Source organism: Carcharhinus amblyrhynchos, chromosome 26 (assembly GCF_965287045.1).
Source record: "Carcharhinus amblyrhynchos chromosome 26, sCarAmb.v2.hapA, whole genome shotgun sequence".
Lineage (NCBI taxonomy): Eukaryota > Metazoa > Chordata > Chondrichthyes > Carcharhiniformes > Carcharhinidae > Carcharhinus > Carcharhinus amblyrhynchos.
Window position 1 is genome coordinate 16,463,921 of NC_137349.1, and position 23,467 is coordinate 16,487,387.

Genomic DNA, 23,467 nt, shown 5'->3' on the forward strand with positions numbered 1-23,467 from the left:
TGCTTCTAGCTAAATCTACCCCTGAAGCGGTGCTTCAGGGGTAGCCTGGGTACTTTCCAGACACGTCAACCTTAACAGAAAAGGTCAGATGTCCAGGGTTTCTGCCTGTTCATAACTGGGCCAACCCAGACACCAGCTTGTAACCTAGATTTTCCAGTTCCGCGGAGGTGTAGCTAGGTACACGCCTGGTTAAGGCAGAAAGGTGCAATTGTTCGGAGATCAATGGTTTGGTTACTTAAAGCATCAACCCGTCACTCCTTTCTCTTAAATGTTAAAGATCACAAAGTAGAACAGAAAGATAAGTCAAAGCTTAATTGTCAGTGAATTTTATACAACTGGAAAATGCTCTTCAGTTTTGGGCACAATCAGCTTAATCTTGTTCTTGGGTATAAAATGCATAAGAATTTTAAAAATGAGAATGAGGTCTATATTAATATCACTATAGCCCTCAAAGCACAAAGAACCTAAAAGACAGTAGCCAGTTGATCAGGGGAGGTGACAGCCTAGTGGTATTATTGCTTGACCATTAATCTCGAAAGTCAGCTAATGTTCTAGGGACTCAGGTTCAAATCCCACCACGGTAAGTGGTGGAATTTGAATTTATTAAAACAAATCTGAAGTTAAGAATCTAATGATGATCATGAAATCATTGTCAACTGTCAGAAAGACCCATCTGGTTCACTAATACCCTTTAGGAAAGGAAATCTGCCATCCTTACCCTGTCTGCCTACATGTGACTCCACACAGTAATGTGGTTGACTCTCAACTGCCCTCAGGGAACTAGGGGTGGGCAATAAATGCGGGCCAGCCAGCGACACCCATATTCCACAAATGAATTAAAAAAATGCAGTGTGAAACAGAATAAGATGATCCCCAGATTTGTTCTCAGTTATCTACTCAAATAATATTGGGGCAAAGTTGATACAAGCAGTGTTCTGCTTTCCAGTTCTTCTTTTTGAAAGTATAGTGAGGACTCAGGAGATGTGATTTACTACATGATTCTATAAGCTTCCCAACGCCAACTTGGCTGAAACAAAAGACTCTGGGCAGGCCTTTACTCCCTCTCGCGGCACGTTTCAAGGCAGGGGGACAGTGTGATCCTCACTGGCAGCGAGATATGATGGTCAATGGCTTTCCCTGTTGAATGATCACCTCGCCACTGGAAAACCTGTGGCAGTGGTGTGCTGTTGGTGTAACTGCAAAATCCCACTGGGTGTGAACAGCAGCAAGGTTTTGGTGTAGTTTGCATTCAATAGGTACAGCCAGAGAGGGAAAAATAGCTGGGGAATAAAGAACGTGCAATAAAAAAAATACAACACAAGGAACAAAGACATATGTTTATCACCAACATTTGGTCTTTTATTATTTATACCTGTGGAGTCGCTTTTTCGAATGCTATACAAAAATCTAATACAAGTTTGTACATGTTCAGATTACCACATAACAACCAATTACTGTATGTCCCACAAACCATTGTCAAGTCCTAATGATACATGCATGTAAGTTTATCTACATACCAATACATTATAATTTACTGTTTTCTGCTTCATTCCAATGCTTAGGGTGACAGTGGGTCCACCCTATTGTCTTGCCAAGTGTGTAAGGCAGAGGTAAATGCAAAATCCCAAGTGACAGGAGAAGTTTGGTTACATTTAACTCATCCCATCCCAAGTGAACTACAAGGCCCGTCCGTTCCAAGTCACAATGAAATGTATTGCTTAGGATAAGTGGAAACTGGTGCAGATTCCAATAGAGGAGATTGCATCAACCCTGGCCATGTTCAAGCTGTGACTTTGTTTTTTTTCCCTCCAAACTTTCAAATGCACAAATAAATACCTAGTTCACAGTCACCATTTTGGTTTATAAATTAATACAGTCACATTTGTGCTACACCAGCCTAGCTAGAACATTGTATTTTTTTTTAAATTGGCTACAAGAATACAGAATATTTAAATGAGGTGTTCATACATTTAATCCTCACCAACAAATTGGTGAATTAATGCATCTTTACGTTTTTCTTTTAAAACCAGGATAGGGGCACAACGGATAGCACACAATACAAAGTCAGTTAAATATATATATATGTATGTATGTATATATATATATATCTTAAAAACCTACAGTAAATACAAGCAGGAGGTTCACAAACAGAAGTGGGATGTTACAATGTGTGCCTAGCCACGACGGTACAGGACATAACGGGGGGGGGAAGGGGGGAGGAGTGGTCCTGACGGCACACCCCCATGACATCTGGATGAAAGAACGAAGTTAGTTTGGAGAAGAGTGTTCCGACATTTTTGTACAGCAGCGAGCATTAAACAGGTTTTCAGTTCTATAACGAAGACAAGGAATGCAGCAACAAGAGGAAGATGGTGAGTGAAGAGAGAGAGAAAAAAAAATTGGGTCTTTCCGCAGACCGTATAAGGGCACAGGTGAAAGAGGAGGGGAACTCTCCCAGCCGACACGCCGAGGAGACAGGAATAAGACTTGGGAACAAAAAAAAGGCACTTGTGTTACTGAGACTGGTGAGGAAAAGGTTGGGTTGTGTATAGTATTGTGACGTCACAGTATTGCAATGGTAGGACCTCAGGAACCTCTCATTCTGACTTCAGTTGCAATCGCAGTTACCCTGCCGGATGGAACACGAACCCAATCATTTCAAAACTTGGGTTGGAAACACACTCCACGCGCACACACACACACACACACACACGGCATTGTACTCTCCGTTTAGCAATCCCCACATTACTCAAAAATCAACGCCAAACTGGGCTCCACTAAGGATCACTAAGCTAACACTCAGCTTTGAGGGTATTGGGCCATTTTGGAACAGCCAATATTGTTAAGTACTGAATTTGAGAAAGAGTATACAGGCTTATGCAGCAAATTTTGATTTAACGACCACCCGCCCCACCTCCCTAGCCCGCCCCCCCCCATACACACCACCCCAAAATAAAAATTTATTCTTAAAAAAATTAGTGGGAACTCTGCCCATTTCCTCAGAAAATTAGAAATTGTACCATTGGACTAAATAGATAACACGTGTAGCGTGTGGAACAAACAACTAAGAGGTTTTGTGCCAACCAAGGTCCACATTGTAAGAATCACCTTCGCTCCCAGGCCTACTCCGATGCCCACTGCCTGGACTGCACTGCGCTGCACTGAAAACAGAACCAACATGGCTTCCGTCTTCTGGTAAGCCAAGGGGTGGTATGCAAAATGCAATTTAAAAAAAAGAGACAAATTGAGTGATGGATCTCACAACTTCTCTAAAGTCTACTCTAGCTAGTACTGTACCACAAGTGTACCTCTAAAATGATCTGGCTCAGTTGTGTAGGAAAAAAAAAAATTACAAAAGAGGTGTTTATTGGACCTGTCCCTGGATAGATTCAACCCTTTCCCTCTCTCCAAAACAGGGCAAAAATGACTGAATTTAATGTCAGTTTGCCCAGAAGAGTTCTACTTGTGCCAACCATTTAAGCCTTTCCCCTTTTGACACTGGCCACCATGAATATGATGCAGAGAAAAGCTTGCTATCCCTTTCCCCTTCTCCCCACCTGCTCCCTCAGAATCCAGAGTTTCATCAGGGCTGGCAAGATGTGTGTTGCCACGTACACTCGCAGTCACCATCGGAAAAACTTGCTCAAAAATGAAAGCTACCTGCTGTCAACGCTGTTAAAAATTGTGCAAAATTTCAGTAACTGAATGCTTTTGAGAGTGTCGGTGAAGAATGCTACATAGAGTTTCTTAAAAAAAGACTTCATTTCTGTTCCGTCCGATAAAAAGTGTAGTACCCCCATTGGCCTCCAATGAAGCAAAGACGACTTTTTTTTTGTGTGATTGCAGCTCTCCTGCTACCTTTGTGTGAAGAACAATGCAACCATGGCAACAAGCAGCTTTATCTCACAGACTCCATGAGGAAAGGCAAGTCTTCTCCAATCTCCGTCATAATTGACCATTTTGTAACACAAGCTGTTTATTGATACCGCAGGCACGTCAAACTGCTGTTTGTTAAATCCACTTAATCCTGTCACTTCTTTCCCTCTTGAGCTACAGGCGGCATTCTTTGTTTATTTTTGTGGGAATTAAAAAGTTTTTTCAGATGTACAGTCCTGATTTCAGGAGACCCTTGTGCTTGCTCGCTTCTTCACACCCCTCTCGCCATCATCCTTTGTCCACCCCCAACTGCAGCCTCTGGGAAACCCTCGCTCAGAGTACACTGGGGTCGCTGAAATCAAAAAGTGAAGTCCTGCATGTCACACCCTCCCTCGACCAGGCAGCTCTTACGCCACGACAAATTCAGACTTCATGTCAGCTTTGACCTCAGGCTTCCATACGGAGTCCTCAAAGTCCAAGTCTAGGCTGCCGTCGCTGGATACGCTGCTGTTGCTATTTGTGCGGCTGGACTTGCGGTTGGGCAGCCACTGGTACGGTGCCCGGGCATCACGGCGGGCCTTCCTGCGCAACCTCTTCTGCTGCATCAGCAACTGCAGACGCTCAACCTTGCAGCGGGTCGCACGGTTTTCTGTCTGCCTCAGTCGGTCGCCTGCATCGGGGAGGGGAAAAAAAAACGATGAAATTAAAGTTTAAGGTTAATTTGTTAGTTACAAGGAAGGCTTACATTAACGCTGCAATGAAATCACTGTGAAATTCCCGCATTCCGGCACCCACTCGAGTCAATGCACCTGACCCGCACATCTTTGCACTGTGGGAGGAAACCGGAGCACCTGGAGGAAACCCATGCAGACACGGGGAGAATGTGCAGACTCTGCACAGACAGTGGCCCAAGCCAGGTATCAAACCCAGTCCCTGGCATTGAGAGGCAGCAGTGCTAATCACTGTGCCATCACTCAGGTACTTTGGTTTTGCACCCAACCTGATTTTAAATATTCAAAACAAATGGCAAGTAAAGTTTATTTATTCATGTCACAAGTAGGCTTACATTAATACTGCAACAAAGTTGCTGTGAAAATCCCCTAGTCGTCACACTCCAGCGCCTGTTCGGGTACACTGAGGGAGAATTTAGCATGGCCAATGCACCTAACCAGCACATCTTTTGGACTGTGGGATGGGGAAACCAGAGCACCCGGAGGAAACCCACGCTGACACGGGGAGAATGCGCAGACTCTGAACACGCTGTCATCCAAGCTAGGAATCGAACCCAGGTCGCTGGCACTGGGGGACAGCAGTGCTAACCAATAAGTTTTCATGCACTAGACAGAAATTGGGTCATTTTACAGAATACAGCCAAATGGAAATATCTTTTTATACCAGTGGGGCCCATTGTGCCTGAAAGGACTAAGCCTGGTTTTGTTCCATGGGGTTGCTCAAGAAAATGGAAATTAAAAAGTTTATTTATTAGTGTCACACTCAAGCTTACATTAACACTGCAATGAAGTTACTGTGAAAATCCCCTAGTTACCACACACTCTGGTGTCTATTTGGGTACAGAGAGAATTTTGCACGGCCAATGCACCTAAGGTGATCCTGGTTTGGATTTTGTTGAGCACTTCACAATAGTCCCATCTTAATTGTCAAGTAAACTGGCCTGGCTGCTCGCCAACATTTTTCCAAGCTGGGATTGGTCGTTTATCCTCAGTGACAAAGTTGCTCGCGTTTTGAGTCATTGCGTCAACGTCATACTCCCGACTGTGGCAAATATCAGATCGGTTTTTAGATTTTAGTTATTAATTCAGAGCCTTTGATTTCTTGAATCTGTTCACTGCTGCCTTTAATTCCATATTGATTGGGCTGTTTTTCCAATCTAGGCCTTTAATCTCAATGGGATATCTTGGGCCTCTTGCGCTGGGAGAGAATTAAAAAGCCGGTCGCTAAATGAGGGTGCATTAGTCACTGCAGACCAAGTCATTTCAAAGCTGTGGCTTCACCCCACTGAATGGAATTAAATAATATCAGTACATTAGAGGAGATAATCCTGCACTAAAAACTCATGGGAATTGTATTGATTAAACATCAGTGCTACTACATTCATTCGTTACCATGGGAACAGAGAGTTAACGGTTATCCCTATAGCTTCTATTAGATCTTTACTTGACAGAATACATAAGCCAATGGAAATTCAAAGGGCCAGCTAGGATCCCAAAGTCCCAACTTGCTTTTAGTTTGTGTGGAGATGTGAAGTGGAAGGATTGAGAGAACCACTAATGGCCATTTCCAGTTGGTTCAAGTTTGGAAAGTATGGAAACTCTGTGCAGTGGAATGACTTAACTACATACTGGGATTTTCAATTACCTTTGGAGTGCAGGGATAGCTGAGGAAGTACTTGCAAAAGCAACAGAAAGATACTTCTGGAACCATTTCCAGCCAGATTTCCAACCCCCACATCCTTCAATACCTCTGCATATTTACTTAGGGAGGAAATTTCCTGTCCCGCCCACCACGGGACCACGCAAAGGTCCATTGACCTCGGGCGGGATTTTCCGGCTTTGGGGCGAGCACAGCCGGAAAATTCCGCCCTCAAGAGTCCGTGAGGCTCACTCAGTCCATGTTGCTGAATCATACAGGGTAGGAACGTCCTGAATATAATTCCCAACCAGATTTTGGCCTTGCTGATCCCAATTCTTAAGATTACGGTCACAGCTGCATTACCCAAGTAACGGAAAGGGAAGATCAAAATCCAGTGACCACTTCTGCAAGGTGGCCATTATATTTCCCAAAAATCAAGCTATGATGCTTACTAATGGTTATAAATAACCGCCGGAGGTAGTTTGTCAAGATCTGCACGTCTGACAGCTCGTTGGATGAATGAGATATTTAAAGTTGACCATTATACATGGAGTATCCAAGAAAGTAGTTTGAGAGCTAGTATCTAATTGCAGACCAGGTCTTGTAACAGTGCAACCCATCTCCCAGTGAACTAAAGGTAAAATGAATTCTCGATAGTACTGTGTATGCACAGATTGGCCCAAAAGTCATGGCCATTGAAGTACTGACATCATGATGTTACTCCACAATGTCCCTACCATGAAGCAGTGGGCAAAGCCAGAGGTACAAGAAGCTCATTGCTGCCAGAACAGGATCTTTACTGGGGACACGTTGCCCCATCAGAAATTGCCAAGATCCAGTATCCTTTCAAAAATAAATCTTGGTGTCCTTGCGTTGCCACCGGATGCACAAAACCTGCCGGTGTGAGTCATCAGCAAACAAATAAGAACCATTAAGATCTTATGGTGGAAGGTTGGGGAATTGGCAAAACTTATCTCCAACCATTCACTCTATATTGTTTAAACAAGACCCATTTAGAATAGGCACCTCGTGAGAACAAGGTCTTGTCAAACCTTTACTGCTGTATTTTATCTCCACTGCCAGTCAGACAGGAAAGGATTCCAAAGATTAAATTTGATTTGCTTATGAAAGTATTGATTTCCCTTTGCTAGAAATGAGGTAGCCAGGGCTGGAACACAGTGAAATTCTAAACTCACATTTTAAAATGATGAGACAGCAATTTCCTGTTGCAAAATTTAGCTTATTTCTGTGACAACTGCCTCATCTACTATTTTCCTTACTCATTCATGTTTAGTGAATCAGAGAATCCCTACAGTGCAGGAGGAGGCCATTCAGCCCATCAAATCTGCACCAACCACATTCCCACCCAGGTCCTATCCCCATAACCCCATGCTTTTACCCTAGCTAGTCCCCCTGACACACAAGGGGCAATTTAGCACGGCCAATCCACCTAACCCACGTGTGTTTGAACTATGGGAGGAAACCAGAAGAAATCCACGCAGACACAGAGAGAATCTGCAAACTCCATGCAGACAGCCACCCAAGCCGAGAATCGAACCCGGGTCCCTGGCGCTCTGAGGCAGCAGTGCTAACCACTGTGCCACCAAGCTACCCACCAGAGAAGTCTTGCACTTATAAAGCACCCGGTCACACCTTCAGCGCTTTTACAAGTAATGGATTATCTTTGGCTTGCAGTCACATTTTCTACAGGGCCAGCAGACAGTCAGTGCACAGCAGGATCCAAATGAGTGGACAGATTATCTGATTTTCTAATGATGGTGGTACTGGTTACGGGGGGAACTTACAGAACTTATAGGGCACCAGGTCATCATTTCACAAGATCTCTTGCATCCATCTGTGCTGGCAAATGGGATTATGGTTTAATATTCCAAATACAGTGAATGGTATCTTGCGTCACTGTGCCATATAAACCAGTGTCGGTGCCTGGTCTGTCATGATTTTGCTGATCTCAGCCATAGCGGGACCCTTTATCGGAAGTTACTTGCTAACAAGACAGCTTTTTAAAAGAAGAAAGCATTCCCTCAAAGCATATCTCAGATAAACCTCCAGCAAGTGGAGATCCCAGACTGGTGGCCCCCCTCCACCTTAGGCTACAAGAATCAGAAATCCTTAATTATACATTATGGCAGTTTCCTTACAGTTGCAAGCCACTACAGCTGCCTATGCAGCTCCCGGAAGAGCAGCAAGCATCAATTAAACCCCAGTGCTTACATTCAGCTGTTGCTAAAAAAGCAATTTCCTGTTTGGCTGCCGCAGGTTTAAAAATACCTGGCAGAGTCTGATAATGCGTAATTGAGCCAACACCTGACGACAAGTATATAAAAAAAAGTCTTCCACCCATCAGAAATCCAAGGTGGGCTGCAACATTCCTCAATATTGCCCAGTAATGAGGCAAAGTCAAACTAAGCCCTAGCAACAGTTCATTGTCTACAGACAGAGCTATCGAATATATAGGTCTGAGCCCTGCGCAATTAGGGCACATTGCCTTATGCGCGAATGTATGAATGGTGGTCGGAGGGCAAAAAGGGAAGGAAGTTGTCACCAGCTCTTCAAATTTATTATGCTTTAGTCCTCTGCCAAATATGCACAGCCGATTACAGGGTGAAACCAGTTAACTCCAGCTAGTTGAACGTTGAACACAACTTGTACAAGAGCATGAGGTGGAAACCACAAGGTATATCACAGCTAAAGCATACGCAGTGTGGCTGTGCTTACCTACGTCTTCCTGCCCCAACTGCCCTCCCCCGCCTCCCCCACTCTTCCCCCCACCCTCTCTGTTCAAACCACCACCCTTCGATGCAACTGCTGCTGCCTGCTGGTGTGTGGGCGGACAGAATGCAAATAATGGAGAAGCTAGTCCCTGCAGGCTCCCCACATCTGCCAAAAACAAAAGTGAAGAAAATGCTCCATTGTTCCCCTTTCTTTATGGCTCCCATCGAGACAGGACTCCGAGGCACAAACACAACGAGATTCTGGGCTGGCGCAAGAAATGCAAATTTGGGCCTAAATTGGTTGCATTTCCAATTACAAGTCGCTACTCTCCTCGAGAGCACATCTTAGGCAAATTACCAAGAGGCAGGGAAGGTAACTTTTTTTTGTTGCAAAGGAGCGACTTTCTCTTCCTTATTCTATTATTGCAGCTTTGCAAATGTGAGCAAAGATAAAGAAGCGTTTGCGTTAACAAAACAATTCTCAGCAGTGCAGTAGCCTTAGATGTGAAAGCATTCAATCATTTGTCTTAGGGCCTCTCTTTGATAGAGCTTCTCCCTCTCCCCAGACTTTGTACAACTTCCATTAAGAAACCAATTCTCATTGGCACACTATCGAGTTGTTCGAGCAATGTCAGTTCACGAGTGCCAGTTTATTCCAGAATCTTAAGTGTTATTAGAGCTTCGATTCCCATGTCGGCCTGGGTCTGTAGCATGGGTAGGCTGTTCCTCGCCATTACACAGTGTGTAAATCGCTGCCATCTGCTGTGTTCCAGACACAAACATAGCCTCAAGGTCCACAATCCCTGGCAGTTGCTGCAAATGAACTTTTGGGAGGCGAGTGCTGTGTTCTTTATTACGTGAGGCCAAAAGACCCTACTGTTCTTGTAGTTGCACATTCTGCCACAACAAAAGGTCAGCAAAGACCTCCTGTTAGTGGAGCCAATTCATTTCATTTTAACATTTCACAATGCTAGATCAAGTGTGCATCCCTGGTTCATTTCGCTTACTGATTTGCACCAAGGATGTGAACTCTCACTGTGTGGGAAGTCCGCACATTCTCCCCATGTCTGTGTGGGTTTCCCCCAGGAGCTCCAGTTCCTGCCCCCCCACCTCCCCCCCACCCCAAAGTGCAAAGATGTGCAGGTTAGGTTGATTGGCCATGCTAAAATTGCTCCTTAATGTCAAGGGATTAGCAGGGTAAATATGTGGGGTTATGGGAATAGGGCCTGGGTGGGATTGTGGTAGGTGCAGACTCGGTGGCCCGAAGGGCCTTCTTCTGCACTGTAGGGATTCTATGATAACAACCGTGCAAAAACAAGTCTCAGGCATTGCGCTACAAGGGGGATATTTGTTCGCTGACTTGCCCAAAATCAAGGGAACAAAACTATAAAGAACTTTTGTCCTTCTGAAGAACATAGGTTACAAACAAAAAACACAATGGCTCGCTGTACGGCGAGACTGCCTGATTCAAGAGCAAAAGAGAAGTTAGATCAGGAAGCAGTGATTAGATGTCATATAGAACTGGTTTTTACTTCTTCTAAAAACCCAGACTGTAGAAACATGCAGTGTTTTGGGGTCACAAGAGTTAGAACAAGAGGAGAGTTCAACATAATTGGTATGCAGCAACGAGGAAGTCCATGTTAGAATTCAGAAGTGAAATGATCATAGTAATTTTAGCAAGACGAGTAGAGGCTGGAGAGCAGACCATGCCAGACGGTAAGCTTTCACCTCCAGTGTAAGGGAAATCCTGCCAGACTCTGCAGAAATGCCTGCAGCATTTAATTCTTGGACAAACTTGAATATCCAGAGGGTGACCAGTTGCTGAGAGGGAATAAAGTGTTGAGTGCAAAAAGAAATGGCCCTTTTTTTTGGAGGTAGCTTTTGTAAAAAATGAAGGAAATGCAAAGCACGAGATTTTCATTTGAGATCAGAGGAGGTGGAGAGCATGGATAAGATGCAGAAGGAGCAATCAAACAACATGATGGAAGCATAGCCTGCATAGAATCCCTACAGTGCAAAAGGAAGCCATTTGGCCCATTGAGTTGGCGCCAACCCCCTGAAAGAGCATCTTACCCCAGGCCCATTCCCCGTACATTTACCACCGCTAATCCACCTAACCTATCTCCATGCCTTTTGGACACCTAAGGCGCAATTTTTAAGAGTGACCAATCCACCTAACCAGCATGCCTTGGGAGGAAACCCACGTAGACACGGGGAGAATGTGCAAATTCCCTAGTCATCCGAGGCTGGAATCGAACCCAAGTCCTTGGCGCTGTGAGGCAGCAGCGCTAACCACTGTGCAGGACCATATGAAAGCAAGTCGGGCAAAATACAAAGCTTAAGACTTTGCATTTAATAGGAAAAAAATAGGGAGGAAGAGGGATCATGACCTTGGTTTAGATTTAGGCTACAGAATTACCGATGAATACTCCAATTGATACCAAGAAACAATTAGGCTCAGAATTCCTTCTATAAATATAGAAAAAAAAACTGTGTGGTTGTGACTGTGGTGTGACTTTGACTGCAAAAAGCATCATTGTAAAAATCTTTCAAGAAGGTTTAAATTATTCATGGCTGTGAGTGTTGCAGTCAATGGTCTTTCCTGCAATTTCCTCATTCCGTTCCAAGCTGCTGACCTCCTCTACTACAATGTCAGCTATTTCCACATTTGTCTGAATAGTGTCGCCTTGTTTGGGTCTTTAAATAGTAAAAAAATACAAAAGGCTCCATGCTTTTGAGAGAAAAAAAATCCAACAAATTCTCTTTCATAATTCTTTTCCCTGTATTTACTATCAGGCTGAATGATATACTTTCAGCATGAAGTCATTGAGACACATTAAGAGGCCTTCCTCTCACTTCAAGTGACAGATGTTCCAAGAAACCTGATAATTATAACCGTGGAGCCTTCAGAAGCTGCTGAGGCAGGGGGGAGGGAGAGAAAGCAGCCCAGGTACAGACAAGCCTGATTCACAACCAGCCTTTAACGCTGCGACATTCCCGGGGCACCCATTCTCGTTAATTCCTCCGGCTCCCAAATGATGGTTGCTCTATCTGCTCTGACTTTGTCAACAGCTGCCATATCACAAGAAAAGCACATGCCACCCCAACCGCCAGCACTCTGTGCCTCAAACAGCCTCTGGTAAAAATACATTGGAATTAAAAGTGCCAAGTGCAGAACATTTAAATGAACATCTTGCTCTTTAAAAAAAGTGTTTAAATGTTGTTCCAGCCAGTAAGGCATTTAAATCAGCGTTCCGTTCCAGCTGGTTTCCCCTGTGTCTCAGTTGACAATTTTGCCCCCTTCCCTCCTCTTGATTTCCCCCTGTCATCTCGTCTCCCTAATGCCACTGACTCATTCTGGGAGACTGCTTCTTCCAGGGCCTTAGCCAGCTACTTGTCCTTCTATCGTGGGTCTTTATAGACTAGATTTTAGCAGTTATTTAACCAGCAGGGCGAGGCATTTTCCTCAATCTGCACTTGCAGACCAAGACTTGGAGGGCCAGTGAGGTTTCAGATAAACATGCAACCTCGGGCCAACTCTTATATACTTTGGAGGCAAGGGATGCTGCCACTACCCAACAAAGCACACAATACAAGCAAACTCAAATCTAACATTCACTGGAGGCTACCCCAGAGTTACTCCTAAAGTATGTACTAATCGTCTCATAATGCATAATTTAATGTAAAACTATTTACTGCTTCTGGGAAAGATGAACAAGATTTTGAATATAATTATACAAGATTTTTTTTTGCACTCCCCATTTCCAGTATCTCAGCACCTGTGGCTTAGGAAGGTGTAAAACGATCAACGTTTCCACATGGCTGACAATGTGCGTGCATCAGCCAATAGCAGCATTGAGCCTGCCTGTGATGGGCTAATACATGTAGAACCTAAGACTTGCAAAATGACTAATGGCCAGGTGGAAAAGTACTAACAACAAAATTATAATTCGGGAAGATTTGGGTCATTGTGCGGAGTCTGCATGTTCTCCCCGTGTCTGCTTGGGTTCCCTCTGGGTGCTCTGGTTTCCCCCCACAGTCCGAAAGATGTGCTGGTTAGGGTGCATTGACCATACTAAATTCACCCTCAGTGTATCCAAACAGGTGCCGAAGTGTGTGACGACTAGTGAATTTTCACAGTAACTTCACTGCAGTGTTAACATAAGCTTACTTGTGACACTAATAAACAAAATTTTAAGATTAAAATGCAAGAACTTTCTTTCAAGTTGAATGCGACTATTCCCAAGGACTAATCTGACTTAGTGGGAGCCTATTTGGAAGGAAAGTTAGGAGCTTAAGTTTTTAAAACTACTAAAGGTTGTTGCACAAACACTGTTGGATGACTCACCGCTTGACTTGCACATCCTAATCTGGCTCTGGCACTGAACGAGGGAGTGCAGGGGTTGCGGCATCGTGTCTTCAGAGGTAGTTTTGTTGGAGCAGCCGGGGGAAGGTGGCGATGGCGACGGCGTGTTGGGCGCGCACTGCGTCTGGCAGCGCAGTTGCGTGAGGGACTGCGGCATCCCCTGGTAGTGGCGGGTCGCACTCAGCAGGTCGTTCAGAATCTGCAGGATGGTGGTGATGTCTCGGCGGGGCCTTCCAGTGCTGTCCTGGCAGTTTGGATGCAAAGTGCCTGGTTTGGGAAGGAAAGAAGGAAAAAATATATCTATGAATGCGGAAGATTGAAGAGATTGAAGCCATAACTAAGCCACAACCCACCAGGAGGATAAAACCAGAGCACTTCCTCCTGTTACAGCAGAGCAACCCAATTAAGTCCTTTAGAGCAATGCGACCAATTAAATCATTTTACCTGCCACGAGAAACAGACACAGATTGAGAGCAAATTTTACAGATCCCACACGCAATAAAAAGCATTGAGAAGACAGGAGAAAGAGTGCTTGCAACATGCTTAATGTAGGGAGAAAGAAAATCAAAAAATTAACAGATAGTTCAAGCCAAAACTATTTCGTGCTTGATGTAGGAAGAGAAATCAGACAAAAAAAAATAGACAAGAGATAGTTCAAGCCAAAATTTGACAATTCTAATGCCTCTTTCCAGCAAAAGAAATCTGAATGAAATCCATGCATGTTGAATTACCAGAGAACGTTCCGGAAAAAACTCCAGGGGCATGGTTGACAAAGCTCTCAATGATGGCACCTGGCTTTCGAGACTTGCTTGAAGTTGTAGGGCTACTGCTTCTCGTACTGCAGTCACCCTGAAAAAAAAATTCACGTCACTACAGCCAGTAATGAGAAACCAGACAAAAGAACTACAAATGAACAATTGGATGGAGCCTGGCCTGGGGTTCTCCAACCTCGTCCATTGCTAGAATTCTCCGCTGCTATGAATGGAGAGTTGGCTGAGTGCTGAATTCTCCACTATCACTGGCACCGGGGCATACAACATTGGGAGAATTCCAGCCCCTTCCTTTCACTTTCTCCTCCCGACTGTGTTGCAACTGGTTTACTACAACCCAGGTGAAGTTTGCTGAACTATTGGGCGCATCTACAGATCAATAATGCTGAAGTGAATGATAAACTGGAAGGCCTTACTGATGGATCATACTCAATGACAAAGGAACAAAAGTAGCACGCACCAGTTTTGTACTTACAAGCACCAACTGTTTGTTCCCCATCCCCTGCACCCAATTAAACCAATAGATATAACTGGTGGCACAGTGGTTAGCCCTGCTGCCTCACAGCGCCAGGGACTCGGGTTCGATTCCTGAAGTGGGTCAGTGTGTGTGGAGTCTGCACGTTCTTCCCGTGCCTGCATGGATTTCCTCGGGATGCACTGGTTTCCTCCCACATTCTGAAAGGCATGCAGGTCGGGTGCATTGACCTGAACAGGTGCCAGACTGTGGCGACTAGGGGAATTTCACAGTAACTTCATTGCAGTGTTAATGCAAGCCTTACTTGCGATTACTAAATAAACTTCTTAAACTCTTTGTTGGCCGCACTTACTAAAATGCCACTCTTTAACAGAATGCAATCCGGGAGCTGCAAGAACAGAATCCTTGCAGATAAGCTGAGCGACAGCACATGTTCCTTCTTTCCCCATAGGAGAAATATTTCCTGCCCCGGTTACAACACAGCCAAGTGTATTGCTCTACCTAACCTGGCACCTTTCCCCCGCCCCGTTCAACATTTTCCAACTGTCTGAAACACTCAATGTTAATTGGGCCGATTAACAGGGCAACCTCACGCTAATGCAAAGCTATATATCACTAGTTAAGGCAACCGGGTTTGCTCATGGACCCATCTGAGCTGGTCATTACTGCTAATCAGGGAAAGCTCAGCGCATTAATAAATTATCTTAATTTCAACTCAGTCAATGCTTTTGGCAGGCAGAGCAGAAAGACAGCTGACTATTCCCAAATGACACCATGGCCCAGAACCTGGCTATCAGCAATGAGATATTAATAAAACATTCTGTTGTATCTTGAAACAAAAGGGAGCCCCAGTAGACCAGCTATTAATATTTTTAGCAGGTCCTTAAAGTGTCCAAACAGCGCAATACTGATCGTAACATTAGAGATGAACAGGCTCCAGATAGTACCAATTATTTGCTGCAGAATTTTAAAACCAATTAACAAAACGTTCCTCTACAGATTGCTCTCAGGGATGGGGGACAGGTTTTGAGTGACAATGTTGCTGGATCCCCACCCGGCCCTAATATTCTCTACTATACTGACACGTTCCTTTCCAAACACAAAGAAAGAATTAGCCGCTTCCCCTAGTCCTCCACCTTGCACATTCCTCAAATGTCTCTCCTGAACGTTCAAATTTATGCTGCAAATGCAGTTCTATAAGGCATTTGACATGTGCGAGTGTCAGCGACTTATTGATCAGAGGGAATATGCAGTGGAGCCCAATCTTGTCATCAGCCATGTGCACACATGTACCTCTAGCAACCTGCACCACACAGCAATGAGGACCAGGAACTTTAATGCCCCCCTTGGCCCAGGGATACTGAGGCTACTTCATGCTAGTGGAGGTTAAACTACTAAGTCAAATTTTGGGTGAACCATTGCAACTCTTGAGAACAAAACAGAAATTGGCCTGGTGGTACAGTGGTTCGCACTGCTGCCTCACAGCGCCAGGGACTCAAGTCCGATTCCCAGCTAGGGTCACTGTCTGCGTGGAATCTGCAAGTTCTCCCCGTGTCCTCATGGGGTTTCCTCACACACTCCAAAGATGTGCAGGTCAGGTTGATTGGCCATGCTAAATTGACCCTTAGTGTCAGGGGGCCTAGCAGGGTAAATGTTTGTGAGATTCAGGGATAGGGCCAGGGTGGGATTGTTGTCGGTGCAGTCTCGATGGGCCAAACGTAGAGAAAGCTTTAAAGGTGTGCCTTTATTATATTATGCAACATCACTATCCTTTATCCTACCTCAGTGCAAGATGAAGAAGCAATGTTGTGGCTGGTTGTTGACGTACTGGCTCCATGCGACCGGAACGATCCAGCAGTGACTGAAGGTGGCCGGGCTGCGCTGAAGCACGTGGTTGCTGCCGTGGGGCCGGGGCTTGCCATTGCTTGCTGGCAGGCCGATATGTGGTTACAGTTTGAGGCTCCGACTGTTTGCCTGTGAAGTCCTTGAGCGTTAGCAAAGCTGGGCGCCGCTGCCCCTCCGCTACTCTCCCGACTGGCTATCACGTGCCTGTGCTGGAGCTGGCTGCCAGCCTGCTGCGCCGCCAACTGGAGCTGAACAAACATCATGTGATCTCCAACCCGCAGGGCAAGGGTCAAGGGTGACCGTCCTGACAAAAAGTCATTGACCTGAAAAAAAGGAGAGAGAGAAAAAAAAACAGAATGAAGCATGCTTAAAAACTTTTGATCTCGCTTCAGACACATTAACCCTTTCAGAGATGAAAGCAAAATGAGTTATGAGCTTAATGGAGATGGCAGTAAATGAGTTACAAGCTTAATGCAGAATGGAAGTTCCTCGGCTAAGTTTTATCGCATGACTTCACATCAGAAGATTCAATGGGCTTAATCACTCCAAGTGGAATCATATGTTTAAATGAATTATTCATCAGATTTAGTATTTTTAAAATAGGAAATTATCTCCACACAGTTCAAGTCCAACTCAAATTCTTTTCTGTACAGATGCCAAATGAAAATGAAATCTCTGCAAATTCACAATAGAAAAAGCAGGTACAGCAAGGCATAAATCACAATTGCTTTTGGGACAATACTAAATGCTGGATTAACAAAGGAATCCTACTGTAAAGAGTTTTAAGCTCCTTTAAAGTGGCAAACTCTTAGTTGGTGAAGCAAAAAAAAAGACTCAAGGTTCATTGCAACCAAATGAATTACTTTGCATCTGTTTTATGTGACAGCCGAAGATGACAGGTTAAAACAGTAAATATTTATGCACTCTTTCAACTTCCAGAGTTTGTGGAAAGTGAGATTTGGCATGCATCTCTTTAATATTCAAGGTGCTATTCCAGTGCTTCATTCCTAGCAGGGTTTTAATCACTTTAATCTGCATGGCAAAAACACATTTCAAAATGAGCAGAGGACTCAACTATTGACAGCAGAATTAGCCACATTTTGTGAAGGGTTTCAGCCTGCCAGAGTTGAACTAATGCACAGAAGTCTCAACTTAGGAGGATTTATAAAATTACAGAATCGGAATTGTAGAATCCCTACTGTGCAGAAGGAGGCCATTTGGCCCATCAAGCCTGCACCAACAACAATCCCACCCAGGCCCTATCCCTGTAACTCTAGATATTTACCCTGCTAATCCACCTGACACTAAGGGGCAATTTAGCACAGCCAATCAACCTAATCTGCACATCTTTGGAATGTGAGGAAACTAGAACACCCGGAGGAAACCTCACAGACATGGGGACAACATGCCAACTCCACACAGTTACCCGAGGTCAGAATCGAACCTGGGTCCCTATTGCTATCAGGCAGCAATGCTAACCTCTGTGCCATCCCGAATAATGTGTTCCGTGGAAAACACTTCCTTTGGAGTGCAGAACCTTTCTGCTGCTCTACTCGTCACAATGACAGCCAGATTCTGGGTCTAAAGTTCCAGGGGCACCTGGGCCTCGCTATTCTTTAAGTGTATTAAAATCACAATTTAACTAAAGATCGATGCCTTCTACTGGTGTCTGCAAATGAAACATTCCTAGTGAACAGAAGTCACTGGGCAGTGAGCAGGAACATGAAGCATGCTGATTTTGCTCCCTTCCTTAGCACAGGAGTGTTGGAATCCATTGTAACACCCCTAATAGTGACTCAAGGCCACCTAACGTGAGGGTAAGATAAGCTTTTGTTGGAAATCTTGAACTAGGCACGTTGTTGCATTTTTTTTAAGAAAGGTCAAAGTTGATGAGAATTCTGAACAACATCAACTGGTAACAAAGAAAGTTCATCTTTGTTTAACTTTCTGCTCAAGGGGAGCAACTACATGGATAAAGGCTCTTTCCAACATTTAAGACTAATTAATTCTGTATATATTTTAATGTCAAAATGTGCTGTTGCCTAGACTTTGCAACCCACAGTCTGGGGAGTTAACAGGCACATATTGCCTAGGTCTCCCTAGATCTACATACATCTGCAACTCCTTTTGTGCATTTAAGTTACGCAATGGCTGGCTGCATAACGGCATCACAAGTTCAGATGGTGTGCCCATTACACTTTTACATCCAGTTGTGTTCTCCCTTTATCTATACCAGCCATCTGTATTTACATTTCTCACTTGCGCGCTTAGGAGTGTTAGTCACATGCAGTTGTGAAATGACTGGAAAAAGCAAATGTTTGGGGGGGGGGGGGGGGGGGTGGTGGGGGGCGAGTACAAATTGGGAAAACCTGAATGGTTTGTACTATTGCTGTTACAATCCGGTCTGTATGCCAAGGCATTGAAAAGAACTGATAACCAAGAGATAATGCCACATGGTTTTCTGCACACAAAATTGTTCGGACTCTTCACTGTGCTCATTGATATCTCCAAGATTCCTCAATCCTCTGTTCCCCCCCCCCCCACCCCACCACAACATTCAAGCAATAATTCTATAACTTGCACTGTGTACAATGCATCCAACAGCTGCACTCCAGAATGGCTATAGCTGCAAGCTTCAATAATAACTACCAAGCTGGCAGGGGAATTTACACAATTCCACTGTCTCTGGCAATTCATCTCCCAACTCCTGAGCCCGGGCACCTGATTGTGTGGGAAACCAGATGGCTAAAGATCGGAAATATAATCTGCTTTTGCAGAGCAACCTCTCAACGGCTGTCAACAGTCATACAAGACGGTGAGACCCATCACAGGTGCATGCTGCCATCCACCCAAAGAGGTGAGACAAGATTTCAAAGCAACCTTGTGGCACATTCTCTATATCGTTTGTGGCTGGGAGACTGACATGAATTGAAGACATGTTCTCCAAATTTGGAAAAATGGAACAGTAATCTCTGGAAGACATTGGTCTACATCCAAAAGCTATTCTGAAAATATTGATTCTACCAAGATACTGAAGATTTAATCTTTGTCCAGAAAAATATCTTCAGTCTAATAAAGCAAGCCTTTTGGCTCTGAACTTGGCATTCTTAACATTTCAGCCAACTTGGTTGTGTTATTCACCTTTTCTCCATTGGAATTAAATACAAGAAATGTTTATTTTAGACGCTAATCTTTTAATAAAAAACAAATGATTTGGCACAATATCAAATCAGGCCTAGATACTAAATACACAATCACTCCAGCATTTGGCAACACACTTGCTCCGACAACCCTGCGATCACTCACATTACTTTGTTCACGAAAACATGCTACAACAAGTCATGCACTAGCAATGGGGAAGAGAAATGTAGTCACAGTCTGATGGGTCTCTCAGCAGACTGCACGTTTATACGCACACACACACACTGCCTTAACCATATACGGTGATGGAGTCAACCTCCTCAAATGAACCTGAACGGCCCTGCATCAGTTCAGCCACTTGCTGATTTTGCCTCTCCGCTGGCTGCTGTGGTCGCCACTCCATGAGGTTAAAACCCAGCAAGTCATTCAGAACTTGCTGTATGCGCTGTAGGCAATTTATTAAAATAAATACATCCTCCATTCACAAGGAGGAGAGGCACTTGGGTTTCTCACTAAAGACTCGCAATTAAAATTATGCACTCTTATTCCAATCTATTGGCTGGATAAAAGGGCAAAGGTCACATATAACGTAAGCAGTTTCATTTGGTGTGATGGGGACTGGATTAGAAACCATACAGTACAGAAAGGGGCCATTTGGCCCATCACGTCTGACCGACAACAAACCCACTCAGTCCTTATCCCATACCCTTCATATTTTACCCACTAATCCCTCTAACCTACACATGCCGGGACACTAAGGCACAATTTAGCTTGGCCAATCAACCTAATCCGCACATCATTGGACTGAAAGAGGAAATCCATGGGGAGAATGTGCAAACTCCACACAGACAGCGACCCAAGCCAGGAATTGAACCCCGGTTCCTGGACCTGTGAAGCAGCAGTGCTATCCTCTGCGCTACTGTGATTGTTAGTGTTCAAGGAAACAAACAACAATTGTTGGTGAAAATTAGGATACAAGCTTTAAAGTTACACTTTAAATTTGATCCACTTCTGTACAACTGTTTTTTTAAAAAAAAAGAAACAACCATTTCAAGGTTATACGCATCTCAACAAAAGCAAATAGATGCAGTAACTGTGCTGATTTAACATTACTGTTACACATTCACACCCTAAGCTTTTAAACCACCAAAACGTATATATCATTCAAATGATGTGTAGTATACATAGTAAACTTCTACATAGCCATATTTGGCACACAAAGGAAGTTGGAGCTCTGTTTTGAAATGAAAGATCAAAGCAAAAACTTAAGCCAAGTTCATTCTCCCCTCCTGCATTCCTTCAGCCAGTGCTCGTTCAGAGCTTTTGCACTCTGAACAAGAAATAGTATATCAGAAAGTCATTGGTTTGGATCCAATGACGAAAGCAATTGTTAGGTACCCAGTCCCAAAATACTGGCTGTTTTTCACTATGATTTTGGTTGTGAGTCATCACAGTGATACCACCCCCCACCCTCAACACTAAAAAGACCATACAATAAATGCATCAGTGATCAATGTCAAAACTCCAGTGTATTTTTTGGAGGAATTTTTACAGAAAAGCAAAAATACTTTTCTGCATGCTACAGGTTTTTCTTGCACATCACAGAATCTGTGCAGTCCATTCAGTTCATCAAGCTGGCACCGACTCTATCTCACCCAGGCCCTCTCCCCCGCCCTATCCCTGTAGCCCCACCCATTTACCATGGTCAAACTCTCTAACCTACACATCTTGGGACAGTAAGGGGCAATTTAGCACAGCCAATCTGCCTAATCTGCACATCTTTGGATTGTGGGAGAAAGCCCACGCAGACATGAGGAGAAACTCCACAGTCACCTATGGTTGTAATTGAACCTGGGTCCCTGGAGCTGAGAGACAACAGTGCTAATCATTGTGCCACCATGCCGCCTACAATTATAGAATTAAGTTCATTACATCAGAATAAACCCACCTACATCCATATTAGCTGTTTTAGAGGGCAAAATCTGACGTTGGTGTGAATGACATAAATACACTTCATAACAATGGAAGATCCCAGTTCAGCTCCTGACCTACAATCCAAACTATGAGTACTATCGCGCAGTGAATCCTTTGAATACGTAACAGATGGGAGCTTTTAGTAGTGGAATCAGTCAGCGACACAAAGGGAATTCTGGCTCACTCATGGAGGAATGGCCAATAGGGTCAGTGGAACCATAACCTGATGTGATTCAAAGCTTTCAGGAAGTAAGTGGCAGGTGAGACAATGAGGACACCAAAGTGATTGGGGGGGAGGGGGTGCGTGGGGGAGAAGAGGGAAGAAAGGGAAAATGTGAATCTAAAATCCAAAAATGTGTACGTGCACTATGCAACCGACAGCTAAGCCCTCAAAGGTTAAGTGGGACAACCCAACAAAATAATGGGGAGTTGAATACTCCATGTACTCAGCGGAGTTGGTGGAATGAAAAATGTCATTTCAAAATGTCAGCCCCCGAGATACTGAATGAGTGGTTAAACCCCTGTGGTTGCGCTCGGTGAGAATTCATATACAAGTTGGTGGGGGTGGGGGTGTGGGGTTAGCCTTTACAAGCAGAGTTCAGAGCCTGGGGACAGATGAAGGCACAGCACAAAGAATGGCTGCTTTTGTTTCCAGCCAGTACAGATAAGGTGTCTTTCTGCCCATATGATAACTCAAAGCCCCTCCCCAAAATAAAATCATTCAACAATGATTGACTCAGTAATGTACTGAGGGGGGGTTGAGTGAGGAAACCGGGAGTGCCTTCTAATTTAAAGAAAACAAAATGTGTGGAAAGTGTGCATCATTCGTGACTACACACACACAAAAAAAAAACAAGAGATGACAAATTATGCCCCCAAATTCAGTTTTCGATTTGAGGCACTTGATAAACAAATAATTTAAAAAGGCGTAGGAAAGTTAAAGGAAGTAGTCAAGGCCAGCCAGGAGAGTCATCAGGAAGTTAAAAGTTTGAATGTGTTTAAACAGTTTCACCACCTACTGATGCCCTTGTGCAATGACACTATCTTTCTGGAATAGCAGAAATAGAAATCGCATTAGTCAAAACGATCTGACGTTATACTAGTCGCTATCCTTCAGATCCAGAAATGAAAAAAAACCTTAGGGAAGCAAAGAAAAATAATTCAAATGTTATCTGGCTGTGGAACTGGAACATGACAGGTACTCATTACTTTAACTGCGTATGCCTGGGCACCTTTCTTTATCTTATGCAAGAGAGGTTAGATCTTAAAGCGCATTATTTGCATGAAACATGCTTTATACAATCGAGGGATGACTAACAAGAGATTTGTCTGCATCACAATCAATGAGAAACGCTACCCTTGTTTAGAGGTTAACCTTCCTCCTGTTTCTAAGAACAAAGTGTAAATCTGAAGGCTTCTCTCCCTGCATTGCTGAAATGAGCACGGATTGAAGTGAATATGTCTCCCATTTGCCTTTCAGAATATGTAATCCCACTTCCAAGTTGGTGATGAGCTGCAGAACCCGCGTGGGCCTGACCTTAACTAAACATGAAGGGTGTAAGAGATGTGCTGCAAACATCAATTGCTCATCTCGTCCCTACAAGTCACACCATAAATCTCACCCCCATCTGCTCCATGAAGAGGCCTCTGCAATTTGCAGCGCTTGGCCTCCCCTCCCACCCGCTATCTGTCTCTCTCCCCTTCCCCCCTCCTCAGTAAGGGGGAAAAAAAGGGCCTACTTAGAAGTACCCTGGAACGTATTGATTAAGTAATGTAGACCCATACAAATCCCAGACCAGTATAATGCAGGCTGATAAGGAACATAGCCTAACCTCCCCCCCCTCCACCTCCTTGAAAGCCATCTTGGCTTTTTCAACCTACCAGCTGCCAAAGACTAACTGAAGGCTCTTTGAAATTT

The 23,467-nt window shown here is 44.2% G+C and overlaps 1 protein-coding gene across 2 annotated transcripts in view; it reads right to left on the reverse strand.

Moving 5' to 3' along the window:
- Window positions 1-1,333: 1,333 nt before the first annotated feature.
- LOC145358783 (midnolin-like) overlaps window positions 1,334-23,467 on the reverse strand; it is a 33,146-nt gene continuing 11,012 nt past the window's right edge. For both annotated transcript variants that reach the window (XM_080213071.1, XM_080213070.1), the window contains exons 5-8: window positions 16,371-16,757; window positions 14,076-14,193; window positions 13,327-13,611; window positions 1,334-4,546 (exon numbers count right to left, since the gene is read on the reverse strand). In XM_080213071.1, coding sequence (XP_080069197.1) covers window positions 4,284-4,546; window positions 13,327-13,611; window positions 14,076-14,193; window positions 16,371-16,757 — 1,053 coding nt within the window. In that variant the 3' untranslated portion in view covers window positions 1,334-4,283. The remainder of the gene's footprint in view (window positions 4,547-13,326; window positions 13,612-14,075; window positions 14,194-16,370; window positions 16,758-23,467) is intronic.